The sequence below is a fragment of the Trifolium pratense genome, linkage group LG1, assembly GCF_020283565.1.
Source record: "Trifolium pratense cultivar HEN17-A07 linkage group LG1, ARS_RC_1.1, whole genome shotgun sequence".
Lineage (NCBI taxonomy): Eukaryota > Viridiplantae > Streptophyta > Magnoliopsida > Fabales > Fabaceae > Trifolium > Trifolium pratense.
Window position 1 is genome coordinate 11,062,819 of NC_060059.1, and position 15,833 is coordinate 11,078,651.

The following is a 15,833-nucleotide window of genomic DNA, read 5'->3' on the forward strand; positions in this document are numbered from 1 at the left end:
ATCAGTTTTCTTCTAATCATAATTGCAGTAGTCGTTCATCATAGTTGTGTCTGGAGACACATTCCATGCAGGTGAAAATTTAATTATGGGGAGCAAAGAAGGGAAGCTTTGTTGGTTTGACATGGACCTATCGTTTAAACAATATAAAACTCTTAAGTAAGGGCCTGTTTGAAATGGTTTTCAAAAACTGTTTTTTGGTTTTTAAAAATAGAAAACTTGTTTGGTAGACTTGTTTTTTAAAACTGTTTTTAATTTTTTAGTTTTACACTATGTGCTAGAGATCTCTTTGAATGCTTGGAGGAAATAATTTGCATTAAGACATAAACCCTCACAATTTTCTTGAAAGATTGACCTGTGAAAAATGAATGTTAACTTTTCTGTTGATTTTAATCATAGTTATAATTTTTATTTAGAAGACTATTTGCCTGTTTGATTTGTGTTTTTATTTTCTATTTTTATCCTTAATTACACAATTGTTGCCTTTTTCTTACTTTGTTTCCAATTCCAAAATTTTGTATAAGAAACCGTGATTTTGTTTATTTTTTTCATTGTTTAATTGTTGTGTACAAAGTACAAACCCTTGAAAAAAATTAAGAACAATTTTTTACATACATCAAATAAAAATTCACCAATTTACCGCATCGCCTTATTTTTGGATGATTATTTCGAAACTACTTGTATAACCTGGATGAAATTATTATTATTAGACTATTTGACAAAATAAACAAACAAATAAATGGGCCAACTACATCGATAGAGTAACACTAGCACATTTTTTTTGCTTTTTAATTTATTTCTTCTTCTTCTTCAAGTAGTCTAGTGATCAAAATTTTAAGTGGAGAACTCTAACCCTTGTAAATTGTAATGTTCATAACAATTGAGTTATACTCATGGAACCTAACACTATTTCATTAGTTATAATTTTAACAAATCATACTATATTTTATCGTCTCACATAAATTAGATGAAATTTTATGAATTCTAACAAATATGAGGAACCATATATACTATTAAAAAATGTATATTAGTGGATGTATTATACTATTTATTATGGATTGGGCTAAAGTCCATTCTTGCTTTAGAGTGGGTCACCCTTATCACTCGCTCTTAAGCGAACCGTCACATAAACTCACCCTAGAGGCGCACACGAGCAAGGTTGGAGGATTGCTCCAATTCATTGGATTTAGCTAGGGTATGAAACGATATATGACAACACTTGTCATGAGAGGACAACGATCATATAGAAGGTTTCAGGACATTGAAACCCTAATTTTATCTCTATAAATCCTAACTCACGGTTTAAATTGAGATATGTAATATTCTAAAATATTAACCTCACATTTTCAGCCTACTTACTTGATTATAAGAGTGTTTGCGGGTATTTCCACCTTCGGAATATGTCAATCAACAGTTTACCTTCAACGATCCTTGTAGCCGCTTTCGGTGAAAAATCTCCAGGTCCATAAAGATCACTAATCTATTATTACATTATTATTTGTTATTAAAGAAGTTAACATATTACTATTTTAACTCTAATTAAAGTATTTCAATAAAAAAACTTTACTTAAATTATTATATATTTTAAATTAGTTATATGAATTTAATTTATATAGATCGACAGTGGAAATTATTTTACACATATATCAAATCATGACATGTGGACATGCGAGACTATGTGATTTTATGGAATGCATGCGTCATAATCAAAGTATTTTTAGGGGGTGCTTGAGAAAATGTAGGTGGTGCGAAAAGTAAAGCCCGAAAGAAATTTATGGGACTTTTAGAGCCCAATTCTATATTAAGGGTTGGGTTACATAATAATAATAAGATGAAGGTGGAATTGGGGTAGCGGCGTAGCGGTCTCTCTTTCTTTCCACAGAAAATTAGGGTTGATATCAATCAAAGAAAGTAACGCGGAAGGAAGAATGGAAGGTAGCAATCGGAAGAATAATTCGGCCGAATGGGTGGGGAAATATCGTATTCTGGCAAAGAGATGGACTTGTGGTGTGAAATCAGAATTTTTCGTTTTGGATCTGAAACAGGAGATTATTGTAACGAAACATCCAGAAGTTGTATGGAGCCGTGACGAATTCACAACCACGGCGGTGCTTCATGAAGATACTCTCTCCGTCGTCAATATAGGTGTCCGTAAGTATAAAAACTCTAAACCATCCAAGCACAAGCCCTACTACCCTATTATGCCTGTAAACCCCGAACCCGAAGAAGAAGAAGATAATTACATACACTCCTCCGATTCCAATACATGTGTATCTACTTTAGATTTGACAAAATCTCCAGCCATATGGTCCAATTGGACTCCTGGCCCCAAAATGATTTTTAAGAGGGAGTCACCATACTCTGCTGTCCTTGACAAGATGATCTTTGCATGTAGTGGAACACGTTTAAACTCTAGAATCCTTGAGGGCTATCAGATCGGCGGCAGCAGCAGCAAGTGGGAGGAAACAACTATAATCCCATTTGGCGGCGATTTGACTCTCCGTGATCCAGCCTGGGTATCCATTCCACCCATTCCCGATCCCAACAACAATCGCCTCATTGTATTCTTTGAAAATACTGATTCCCTTTATGCTTATTATCCTTCTAAGGATAATAATAATAATTGGGAATTGCTTCATCAACCCTTTCATGGAGGACACTGGTTTTTCAGTGCCTCTGCTATCGCCAATCAAGTTGTGGGGGACAACCTTATTTTATGCTTTTACCCAGATTCACAAATCTTCCTGGCTTATAACATTATCACCAACAAGTGGCTTGATGTTCACTGGTTATTTAAGTTTGATGATACTCAACAAACTTGTCTTCTTTATGGGATTGAATTGTTTCATTTGGGGAATGATATATTGTGCTTGGCCGCTTCCCGCGACAAATTTCACATTGAGTTTCTCAGATTCAGTGTCAAGCTTGTCCAAGAACAACAACTTGTACAACTCACACCTCTCTCTTTCCACTCTATATTTGTTCCTGATATCTTAGCCATAACCGATACTTTTATCCCTTTCTAGGTACAGACTAAATGTGAACAAATTTTTGGATAATTTACCAATTAAAAGTTATTGTTTTGGGTTGTTGCATTCTTGACTAAATGTAGATATGCTTTGTTATTCTTCTGCAATCTTAAATTTGTAATTATTTACCTTGCAGGTGGGTGGCTGCTTTCTATATATTGTTGGAGTCGATTAAGAATCCTGGTGGTTTGTTTGCTATATGTTGCAATAATATTTATACTAGTATTTTGGTGGTTTCTTGCAATAATATTTGTACTGTATTGTACTGCTGTTTAAATTTCTGGTTGGTTTGCTAAATTTTGCAATAATATTGAGGACTGGATTGCTTATTGCGGCTTTAAAGAAAGATTCTGCAAAACAAGTGCTTTAAGTCCTCCACTTATGATCATCACATAATCTAGGTAAGTATTCATGCCCTAATTAACAAATACTACCTCCAATTCAATTTGCTGCACTTGCTTGCTTATTTGTTGAAACAAATCTCCTAGTTAAATTGGAATGGAGCCTAGGTAAATAGTCAAAATACCATCTCTCTCCTTTTCTAGTTCAATTAATTAACATGTTATACAATATACTCCCTATATTGATACATCTTACTCTTCTAAAATCAATGGAAGAATTGGATTGAATCAGGGAATATTGGGAGTCCATAAATATGTGGTAAAAACCCACTATTCAAGTTTTGATATTCGTTTGGGCTATAAATTTTTTATGTTATTCAATTTATGTAACATGTGTGCAATGTATTATTTTTGCACTGTGTGGTTTGTATTGCAAACATGCATTTCCTGAATTCTGAATTTCACTTGTCAATGTGTCATTTTCAACAAAAGATGTTATTGCACGGAACTTCCTCATATCTTTCAAAATCAATTGGAATATTCTTTGCAGAATTCAATAGAAAGAGTAATATCAATATTTAAGTAATGTTACACTACTCAATAATATTTAAACGATTATAATTTTTTTAAAATTTACCGTTTGATTGAAAACTTATATAGATTGTACATATAAAATTTTAAAGAAATCTAAGTTATTTGATAGTTAATTAGTTATTTTTCGATCAAGTTTCGGATTACCAGTGTCTCGCTAATGATGTGCTCTTCTTTAAATATTCATTTTCAAGAGTCAGAAATAAGAATCTACATACTTTACGTGTAAGAAATAAATAACAAGTCTTGTGGGTCTCGAGCATACACACACTATATATCTTATTTTATATTTTTATATATGATACAAATTGATCAATACTATGCCAACTCCATCCCAATTTAAAAATGATATTAATTACTGTCCGTGTCAACTTCTACCTGAGAACTACTAAATATGAGAGCACCTCTTACTCCTTCTCAATCATACAACCAGTGATTACAACAGTATTCATGGTATTCATGCACATAATCAAGGTATTCATGCCCTAATTAATCAGAGGAGTTTTGCTGCACTTGCTTGCTTATTTGTTGAAACAACAAATCTTCTAGTTAAATTGGAATGGAGCCTAAGTAAATATTCAAAATACCATCTCGTTTTTATTTTAAACTTTTACTATGTTTTGTAGTTCAATATATTAACATGTTATACGATATACTCTCTATATTAATACATCTTACTCTTTTAAAATCATCCTTCTAATCACCCTTTCGTCCAAATTAGAGACTAAAATGGATGGAAAGGAAACCCCTTAGTTACTCTTGTAAAATCAATGTATTTCATTTTTTTTTTAAAACCCTTAATAATTGATTTTCAAGGTCAATTTCAAGTGTGTTTTTGAAAATTCATGGATAATGAACGTACAATAATATCCACCATTCACTGTTTAGGCCTAACATTTTATTAAGTTTAGGCCTCATGATATTGCAACAAAGTTAATGATAAAAAATCACAACATCCGGACCTAACTTATCAATTGGCACAAAAATATACTATATTTTGATTTCAGCAACAAAAGTTGCTCCATGTCCTCTCATGATAATTCTGGATGGCTTGCCAATATACGGTCTATATAATTGTAAAATAAATTAATACACTTTTGATTCTGAATTTATAATAAATGAATTTTCAGCTGTTTTATACACACTCTAATAAATGTGTATTATATTTAAAATGAAAAAATATTTATATTTAAAATGAAAATATATTTATGATAAGGAATGATATTATGACAGCTTAACTGATGTAATGTCATAAGAGTATCTCCAATGGTGATACCGCTTTGGGAATCATACATCACTAAAAAGTAGTCCCTACAATGCCATATAGTATTTATGCAACTTATACGTGTTTTGCTCCAATGGTGATACCACTCTAGCTATTATACATCATTAACAAGTTATTAATTCTATTTAATTCGATATACAAAAAAAAAAGGTAACAATAAATTGATGATACGGTACCTTAAATAAGGTACCAGTATCATCAATTTTGATACCCTCTAGGCCACATCATGAAACTCCAATGATAAAAAAAGTTAAGGTACGGATCATTAGTCTATGATACTCTCTAAGATAATCTTATTGGAGATGCTCTAAGCTCAAACTAATGAGAAAAGTATATTTTTTGCTTTGTTTTTACATTAAAGTGAAAACAGGGATTAATTAGCTCCACAAAAAGAGACAATTTCAACATTCCAGTTTATGCACCAAGCTTGCAAGACTTCAAGGAAGTCGTTGAAGAAAATGGTTCATTTGTGATAAACAAGCTTGAGGTATTCAAAGGAGGAAGTCCCCTTGATTTGAACAAACCAGATGATGCTAATGAAGTAGGAAGGGCTCTAGCCAATAGCTGCAGGACTGTATGCGGAGTCCTTGTTGATGCTCACATTGGTGATAAACTAAGTGAGGAACTCTTCGTTAGAGTGGAGCGCCGAGCCGCTAACCGTGCCAAGGAGCTTATGGAGAAACTACAGTTCTTTCACATGGTTGCATCTCTTTCTTTTGCTCAATGAGAAAAAGAAAAGTATGTTATAGTCCACACATGTCCTCATCCATCGTGTGCTGATTTTTAATACTATTTTCTATTTTATAATATATCAAGGACTAATAGAATTTGGTTTACGATGGATTGAGACTCAGGTGGACCTATACATACTATCATAAGAAAAAAGACGGTTGATGATAACAAAAACTTTTCTGAAATCCCTTTATTTTTCTCATGTATTGAATTATCGTATATATAGGAATCAAAATGCACAAAAGAAAGATTAAAAACCGAGGTTCATCATCACCTTCTTCCATCTTCACAGGTCTGAACCTTAGCGCTCTGACACTACTGTTATGGTTTTTTGTGTTTTTGATATTGCGGAATTTGGTGGAATATATTTTTGTGTGGAGAAACTCCAATTCTTGTTCTCATTAAAATTCATAGGTATATGGCTCTTTATATAGAGCTACATAAAAATAAATAATATCTTTAAATAACAAACTAATCCTATAAATTTTAAACAAATCCTAAATATTCTAAATAAAAATATAAATCATAAACCCTAATATTATTTTATTTTAAATATAAATCTAAAACGTATTTAAATATAAAATCTTTCAAAAAAGATATTTAGGCATTATTCTCAACAACAATGACAGAATGAAAATTTAATTCTCATTATGTTTGTTTATTTGCTAACATAAAGGAAAGGAAGGGTGAGAATTATGATATATATGAAGTTATGATACTTCTACTATATAGGATGCATTAGAGACGGATTCTCCAAGAGATAAGGGAGTTAAATTTGATATGTCATTGTTAATATCTCAACTATAGTAACTAAGGAACATTATCTAAGACGGCCTTGTCATTATGTTTTGATTTTTGTACAAACTATGAAAAATTTTAACATGGACCACTTCTTCAAGTGGTCCATGGTGGACCATTCATGAAAAACTCTATAACTAATACGAATTTTACAAAATCCACCGTTGATTGAAAGTTTATATCATATAGATTATCTATAGAAAATTTTAGAAAAATTGAAAATAATTTGATATGTTATTGAGATCCATCAAAATTAACGGTCTATTAAATACTGTAAATCTTGATAAATCCCAATAAAATATCAAATTATTTTCAATTTTTCTAAATATTTTTATGGATGCTCTATATGATATAAACTTCTAATCTACCAATAAATTTTATAAAATTCGTATTCGGTAGATCACTTGTTTACGGTGAACCACTTATGAAGGTGGTCCACCGTAGCATTAGCCTATATATATATATATATATATATATATATATATATATATATATATATATATATATATATAACTATTTTAAAAATGAATAGTTGAGATTATTATTATTTTCATAGTTTAGATTGTTTACAGTGACTTGGTGGTAACTAGCAAAAGTTCTCCAACTCAAGTATTCCAAATTTACAGCTGTGAATTCAATGAGGCTATCACATTTGACTGACTAGCAAACTAACTCAAGGGTGGATCCCAATATTCCATTGTGGAAATCAGTTATTTCAAAAATGATCATGTACTAATGTATGGACCACAATAATGATTAATGTATCCTTTACTCATATATCTTTCTTATTTCTAGATGGAGGAATCAAAGAAATTCTCTGCACCTTCTACGACATATACATCTCAGCCCTTGCAAACAAACACCGGTGGAATGGTTGACACCAGAATATTATGTATACAAACCTTTCAATAAGTTGAGAGCAAGGTTAGTAAATGTGTTGATATTAGAGTAAGATTTGAAGAATCCAAGATAACAAAAAGATTTATTTCCTCTTTAAAAAATTATTCCTTCATTGTAATTGATTTCGCCGCAAACAAATCAAACCAAACTTTGAGATGGATTTGGCCAAATCAGTTAGTCACAAATCAGGCAAAAACTTTCACAACAAAAACAAAAATGGAACTCACCAAGATAAAAAGAGCAAGCTAGTATTTCTACAGAACCCACGGATTGAGTCATATAGCAAATTTTGAGCTCTAGAATGCAAATATACAAATTTAGAAATATGACTCAAAATTGCGCCTCATTAAACAAATGTGTGGAAATGTGGCATTCAATTTCTCTTCAATCTCTTCATCCGAAAGATATAATTTGCCTTGCCTCTGAGGGAGATATTCAGGCTCATTCGCATGGGAATAACATGCCCCATAAAAGCGAAAGATGCCATCGGTCTTTCGATCATCATAACAAGAAATATTTGTAGAGTTGGGTTTCTTCAAAATTGCTACAAGCAAATCATCTTTAACAAGTGACGTCCAAGGAACTTTAGTACCAAGACGGTGCTGAAGATGTCTGCCGAGCTTATGTGTTATATTCCTCCTAGCCTTGTGCAAGCTCGCCAATTCTTTCATAAATAATACTCGTTCATATGAACTCCACAGAAATGGATGGTTCACAATCCAAAGGAAACAAGCATTACTAAAATTCCTACAAAATTAGAATTGGAATTATAACTATAATTATACATAAATTTGTTTTATGAAAATATATATCTAATGAAGAAGGGAGATAAAAAAACACTTACGAGTAACAAGAAAGGAAGTCTAAAAACAGATTAACTTCAGAGCAGGAGGGAGTATAAACATAAGGTAGTGGCTGGGGATAAATAATAGATTCCATTATCGCCTGCAATTGATTGACTTCTGCAATAAAGTTTCCGCTTTCTATCAATGATGGCATTAATTTCCCACGTATCTCAAATGCATCATCATCATAGTTTTCGCTCTTCCTCAACACAAAAATGCTTCTTTCGAGATCTCCACAAGAGCATCGTTGTTTCTTACGATGAAACATTAACCCACTTACAACATTCCTATAAATAAATCATTTTCATGAGAATTTAGTGACATTAAACTATTAATACTAAATGATAATCTATGATAAACAATTAAACACGTACCTAAAAATAATGTAAAAATCGTCTTTAATCGTCTTCCACCATAACTCTACAGCCTCATGAGAATTTAGATTTAGTGCCGTATTGTTAGACGAAAAACTCTGAAATTTCTTGCGAAAGAAGGCTTGAACCGTTTCCACCGGTTCCACCTCCAAATACCTTTGGGAATGAGATGAAACGATTTGAAATGGGGTTAAAAAGTGTGGGCTTGCACTCCCAAGTTTTCTCAATTTTATAAAATTTTGGAATTGTAGTTGGCTGCATTCGATGAATGACGATTCTATCGTCATTCCTTCTCCAACGGTTCGATAACCGTTAAGCAAATAATTCTCATCAGGTTCAATTAGAGGGGCAATGTTAATTAACTCAAAAGGGTCAATTGAAGGTGCTAGAGAGGTAGAAGCAGAGGTAGAAGCAGTGTTGTCAAATAGAGGGGCAATGTTAATTAACTCAAAAGGGTCAATTGAAGGTGGTTTCTGAGAGGTATCTAGGTCAATTTCAACTAGAGAGGTAGAAGCATTACCCGGCTCAATTGAAGGTGTCTTACGGGTATAATCAGTGTACGTTGATAATTCGTCCTCTATTGTCCATCCATCATGAGTAAATCTAACCGACATTGCAATATTTTCTATATCATCTCCTTTGTTGTCTTCTTCTTTTGCAATATCTCCTTTGTTGTCTTCTTCTTTCGCAGTTTCTTCTTCCGCTTCATCAGAAACTTCTTCTTCTTCCGCTTCATCAGAAACTTCTTCTTCTTCGTTCACTTCCGCATAAACTTCTTTGTTTTTTTTATTTGATTTCAGTTTTTTTATCAGAAGTTTATGCGGAAGTGAACGAAGAAGAAGAAGTTTCTGATGAAGCGGAAGAAGAAGAAGTTTCTGATGAAGCGGAAGAAGAAACTGCGAAAGAAGAAGACAACAAAGGAGATATTGCAAAAGAAGAAGACAACAAAGGAGATGATATAGAAAATATTGCAATGTCGGTTAGATTTACTCATGATGGATGGACAATAGAGGACGAATTATCAACGTACACTGATTATACCCGTAAGACACCTTCAATTGAGCCGGGTAATGCTTCTACCTCTCTAGTTGAAATTGACCTAGATACCTCTCAGAAACCACCTTCAATTGACCCTTTTGAGTTAATTAACATTGCCCCTCTATTTGACAACACTGCTTCTACCTCTGCTTCTACCTCTCTAGCACCTTCAATTGACCCTTTTGAGTTAATTAACATTGCCCCTCTAATTGAACCTGATGAGAATTATTTGCTTAACGGTTATCGAACCATTGGAGAAGGAATGACGATAGAATCGTCATTCATCGAATGCAGCCAACTACAATTCCAAAATTTTATAAAATTGAGAAAACTTGGGAGTGCAAGCCCACACTTTTTAACCCCATTTCAAATCGTTTCATCTCATTCCCAAAGGTATTTGGAGGTGGAAACGGTTCAAGCCTTCTTTCGCAAGAAATTTCAGAGTTTTTCGTCTAACAATACGGCACTAAATCTAAATTCTCATGAGGCTGTAGAGTTATGGTGGAAGACGATTAAAGACGATTTTTACATTATTTTTAGGTACGTGTTTAATTGTTTATCATAGATTATCATTTAGTATTAATAGTTTAATGTCACTAAATTCTCATGAAAATGATTTATTTATAGGAATGTTGTAAGTGGGTTAATGTTTCATCGTAAGAAACAACGATGCTCTTGTGGAGATCTCGAAAGAAGCATTTTTGTGTTGAGGAAGAGCGAAAACTATGATGATGATGCATTTGAGATACGTGGGAAATTAATGTCATCATTGATAGAAAGCGGAAACTTTATTGCAGAAGTCAATCAATTGCAGGCGATAATGGAATCTATTATTTATCCCCAGCCACTACCTTATGTTTATACTCCCTCCTGCTCTGAAGTTAATCTGTTTTTAGACTTCCTTTCTTGTTACTCGTAAGTGTTTTTTTATCTCCCTTCTTCATTAGATATATATTTTCATAAAACAAATTTATGTATAATTATAGTTATAATTCCAATTCTAATTTTGTAGGAATTTTAGTAATGCTTGTTTCCTTTGGATTGTGAACCATCCATTTCTGTGGAGTTCATATGAACGAGTATTATTTATGAAAGAATTGGCGAGCTTGCACAAGGCTAGGAGGAATATAACACATAAGCTCGGCAGACATCTTCAGCACCGTCTTGGTACTAAAGTTCCTTGGACGTCACTTGTTAAAGATGATTTGCTTGTAGCAATTTTGAAGAAACCCAACTCTACAAATATTTCTTGTTATGATGATCGAAAGACCGATGGCATCTTTCGCTTTTATGGGGCATGTTATTCCCATGCGAATGAGCCTGAATATCTCCCTCAGAGGCAAGGCAAATTATATCTTTCGGATGAAGAGATTGAAGAGAAATTGAATGCCACATTTCCACACATTTATGCATGGATAACAGAAGGATTATTATTACAAACAGAAAAGAAATCTGCTGTGCAATATCTGTTGGAGAATTGGCCTGGTCGTTGAAGATTGGGCCATTTGCTGGTTTAAAGCATTTCATACGTAATTTGCTTTATTAGTTCTATGAGCCTATTTTATCATGCCAAAATTATTGAATTATATGTTGGAAAATTGTTTGCAACATGTTTGTATGCCAAGTTTATATGTATCTTTACATCACATTTAAAGTGTATATGCATCAGTTTCTTCTTCTTTTGCATTAGGTAGTATATTGTTTGCTATTTCCTGTTGTGATGCTTCCTGTTTTGAGTAGTGTATTTGGCATGTCTTGTGCCAAAAAACCTTACTGGAAAATAGATTGAAAAACCTCAAATTGGTTAACAAACATTTTGAATACAATTATGCTTCATTACAATACAACAACACATGTAGCAGCAATACTTATGATATCTGATATTTGTAGGTGAATATTATGGAAATTGGAAAAGCATGAGTTTTAACTTTCTATGTTGATTTTCTTCTTTTTAGTTTAGCTTTCGTAATTTGTAATACTTGTATTCTATTGTATATTTTAAATAGTATGCATATGATTATATCTTATGACATTTCTGTCATAGAAGTGACAACTGATTTTGAGAAGTTTTCTAAACTGTAGCAAATTCAGTTGCAAATCAATCGTTGGCGAATGCTCCTACATGGTCAATACAGACTCATCCTGTGTCATTAGCTAGAAATGTATCAGAAAACAAGGCGCCGCCTGCTCATAACTCTGTCAAGGTTGAAGGAACTGCTGGTGCAACTACTATATCAAGGGCAAGTCCACAAGTAACAACAACTCAGAGCATTAGACCATTTATTACTCAAATGGGACCTGGAAATATGTCTAGCATGCACCAGCCATTGCAGGGTGGAAACATGGTTCAACCTCCTATGATTCCTAGTCACTCTGATATTGCAAAGGTTGTTCAGAAATTGTTACTACCGAAGGTTCCTGACCATCCTACATGGACTCCTCCGTCAAGGGATTATATGAGTAAGACTTTCACATGTCAGACTTGTGAGCTCCCTGTCAATGAGGTTGATTCTGTTCTTATGTGTGATGCTTGTGAAAAGGGATTTCACTTGAAGTGTCTGCAGCCAGCGGTCATTAGAGGAATTCATAATAGAGTTGATTGGCACTGCATGAGGTGCTTGAGTTTAAGCGGTGGAAAGCCTTTGCCTCCAAAATATGGCCGTGTGATGAGATCCTCAATTACATCACCAAGTTTTCCCTCTAATACAGCTGGTATTCAATCATCTTCAGAGAAGAAAGCAGAGAGCTTAGATTCAAAGGGCAGCCCACAGATGTTTACATCAAGTGGAAACTCTGTTCCAACTGTTTCCAGTGCCAATCACAATACTGAGCCGTCATTTGACTCAAATACCCCTGATATGAGAGATATACAAGGTTCCAACTTTTCATCTAGCATTGAAACCATTGATGAGAAGCCTGATCCAAGCATATGTATGAAATCTGCTGTTTGTAGTGCTAACACTGGCTTGCAGGGTGAAAGTTATGCTGAACAAATAGATTCAAAGGCTTTGACTTGTAAAGATACTTCAGAATCTGAAACTCTTCCTAAATAATCTGAGCCAGCTAACTGTGAAAATTTGCAACCAGCACAAGATTCTCAAGCTGGGATAACAGTGTCACACGACAATGCTGAAATATCATCAGATAGACATGTTAGCAGTAGTTTGACAATTAGTAATCAAAAGGAATCTCATGGAGGAGAAAATATAACTACTGATATCAACCACAATGACCTAGATGTTCCACAGCCAAATTCTGTCGGAGTTTCTGGAACTAATACTGAAGGTATTCAGCACTCTGCTTTATCTTCAGATAGCTCACATGCTGTAAAATGGATTGGTGAGAAAAAGTATTATCAATCTTGCTGCATTGATGGAAAAACATATAGGCTGCAGGGTCATGCTTTTTTCACATCCCACCATGGCAAATTAACACCTTCTAAACTTCAGGCAAGCAAATTATCATGCATTCTGTCGTAATCTAGCAGTTGGTTTTATCATACTTTTATAAATTCACCAATGAAATTGCCAAGGGCATATGAATATAAAAAAGCCGTGCTTCCTATATGCTTGTGCAAAATTGTGTCATTATAAAATTTATAGAACTTTAACAAAAAGACTTATTTCTATTTAATTTTCAGTCTATGTGGGAGGATTCCAAAACTGGGGTGAAGTGGGTTAAGGCAACCAAGTGCTACCTCCCTTATGATTTGCCGGGGAATATCGGTCATCCTTGTATATCTGAAGTCAATGAGGTAACTATTTTTTGTACATCTTCAAATAAAATTGGTGTGTCTCTTTCTTCTTAAAGGGATACCGATTCATTCTTGCAATTGTGAAATTTTGTCATCGGTATCTTAGCAATCAGTTTTTCCCTAAAGTTACATTGATTTTGGTCATGCACAGTCACACACCTGTACTCTATAAACAACTGTTGATTAGTTGGAGATATAACTGTGATATATGATGAGATTTTCATTCATTTATATCATCTATGTAAATAGTATTTTTTTTTTTTGGTATATAACTGATGCCGTTAGGAGAGATTATAGAACAAATTGAATCCCTATTATTTTTTGTACAACCACTATTTCTCTATAAATTTTTATGACCGAGAGTTATTCTCTCAAGGAAATTCAATAACAAATTCCAGTTGCGTTCAGAGCTCACATCTGTCTGGCTTGATGAAACCCTAGTGTCCCAAGCCGGAAACCCTACCACCAAGGTCAGGATGTCAGCACTAGTCCCCAAATCATACGATGATATATTCATTTCCTTATTTCTTCCATGTAAGTAATCCTAGGGTATAATTTTGACAAAATTAGAAGAGATTATTGTAAGATTTAATCCCGACAATCAAGGAATTAATATTATAATTGTACAACTTTACATCTATAAATTCATATGGATGAAAAGTTATCTCAAAAGCAATTTCAGTAACCATTTGAGTGTAACCTCTACAGTAGTTTGGTTGGTGTTCCAATCAATGATAGTGCTACATACAAGTTTGTCAGGCATGTGCTATAGATCGTGAGATCAGATCTCACGTGTCATCATCCCCCAACCGTGCTGGAGTGGTGAGAAGATCGCAGAATAGGGCGGCGCGGCCTGCGCGTAGAGGAAGATCGTGAGAGCAGCGCTCTTCTCTTGTGCCGTTCAATCAAATCCAACAATAACTACTTTCTTTTTGGATTTTGATTAAATAAATACTAATTGCTAATATCATTATTTAAAAAATTTAGACACAACATAATAATAAGTAATATATTAGTTTTTAGTTAACAACTATAAAATATATATTTATTAATTAATATAAGTATAAAATATATAAATTTTTAGTTGTAATTCATAATTATATACATATATATTATTTTCTATGTATATATATGTTTTGTAGGATCTTATGATTAACCCTTTTTTCTATACTCAAACAATCTTTAGTTTAGTTACCATTTTAGAACCATATGTTGCTTGATATTTTCTTATAGATGTCTTCTTTTTCTTTGTTGAAGGTTTATGAATCTAATAGTGATTAGAATAGAAATTGCTAGCTCTATCCGAGGCCCTTTTGTAGTCCTTCCATACAATAAATTTAAACAAGAAAATGACAGAAGATCTCAATTTGGAATTGAGGCAAGTGCTAGTGTACAGCCTATTGTTTCTTTATCCATTGTTTTCTGAATGGTGTTTATTTCACCTTGTTTTGTTTTATATTTGCCTGTTTCATCCACTATACACATTTTTTCATATACTGAATGCAGACATCAAGTAGAAAGATGGTTACATTTATTTCTGAACTGTTTTTAATTATTAGTGATTACTTTATTAGATCCATTAATCAAATCTGTTAGGGGGAGCGTAGTCTATATAATCATATTAGGAGGAATAGGAGTACTCTCTTTCCAACACTCACTCTAACACTCATTCTTTTATTGGCTTAAATTAATGTCGGTCTCACACTTTGGAAATGAGTCTCACATAAATTGGTGGGATCCAAATGGATTTCACCCAATAAGAGAGTGTTCCTAGCGCTCTTCTCATATTAGTGCTTATAGTCTTTTAAGATATTCAATAGTATTTCGGTATTTTTCCACAGCTATGTTTTCTGTTCTTTGTCTTGGGAGGTTTCTTAAGGTGACTTGACTTGTTTTGCAGGTGGTTTTATGATGAAATCAAAAAGTCATTTCAACCTGTTATCAGTTGATCAGTCTCAAACATATGTTTTTGTGATTCCTACACATTGCAGTTTTGTGGTGAATATTTGACCCCTAGCATCTATTACTCTTTAACTGAAAATTCTTTAGTCTACTGGATTGATGAATCTAACGCAGTAAATCATTTGTGTGCCGCACTAAAAATTTGGGAACATTGGGCGCTAGAGCCTCTGTAAACTCGTAAACTTAC

The 15,833-nt window shown here is 33.4% G+C and overlaps 2 protein-coding genes and 1 pseudogene across 2 annotated transcripts; 2 read left to right on the top strand and 1 right to left on the bottom strand.

Moving 5' to 3' along the window:
- The first annotated feature begins 1,812 nt into the window (after positions 1 to 1,812).
- Positions 1,813 to 15,683, top strand: LOC123916365 (annotated as a pseudogene).
- Positions 7,991 to 9,689, bottom strand: LOC123888316. The gene is made up of 3 exons (XM_045937325.1): positions 8,893 to 9,689; positions 8,518 to 8,805; positions 7,991 to 8,420 (listed from the first exon to the last, which is right to left on the bottom strand). Exons 1-3 carry the CDS (start codon positions 9,504 to 9,506, stop codon positions 7,991 to 7,993), a joined length of 1,332 nt encoding a protein of 443 aa, XP_045793281.1. The 5' UTR covers positions 9,507 to 9,689.
- LOC123916756 lies at positions 9,719 to 11,138 on the top strand. The gene is made up of 2 exons (XM_045968326.1): positions 9,719 to 10,470; positions 10,558 to 11,138. Exons 1-2 carry the CDS (start codon positions 9,866 to 9,868, stop codon positions 10,847 to 10,849), a joined length of 897 nt encoding a protein of 298 aa, XP_045824282.1. The 5' UTR covers positions 9,719 to 9,865; the 3' UTR covers positions 10,850 to 11,138.
- Positions 15,684 to 15,833: the final 150 nt, after the last annotated feature.

Coding starts and splice junctions, on each gene's coding strand:
- LOC123888316 (XM_045937325.1), bottom strand. CDS start 9,506: ATGTCGGTTAGATTTACTCATGATGGATGGACAATAGAGGACGAATTA. Junction 8,806..8,892: donor GATTTTTACATTATTTTTAG/GTACGTGTTTAA, acceptor ATTTATTTATAG/GAATGTTGTAAGTGGGTTAA. Junction 8,421..8,517: donor GACTTCCTTTCTTGTTACTC/GTAAGTGTTTTT, acceptor CTAATTTTGTAG/GAATTTTAGTAATGCTTGTT.
- LOC123916756 (XM_045968326.1), top strand. CDS start 9,866: ATGTCGGTTAGATTTACTCATGATGGATGGACAATAGAGGACGAATTA. Junction 10,471..10,557: donor GATTTTTACATTATTTTTAG/GTACGTGTTTAA, acceptor ATTTATTTATAG/GAATGTTGTAAGTGGGTTAA.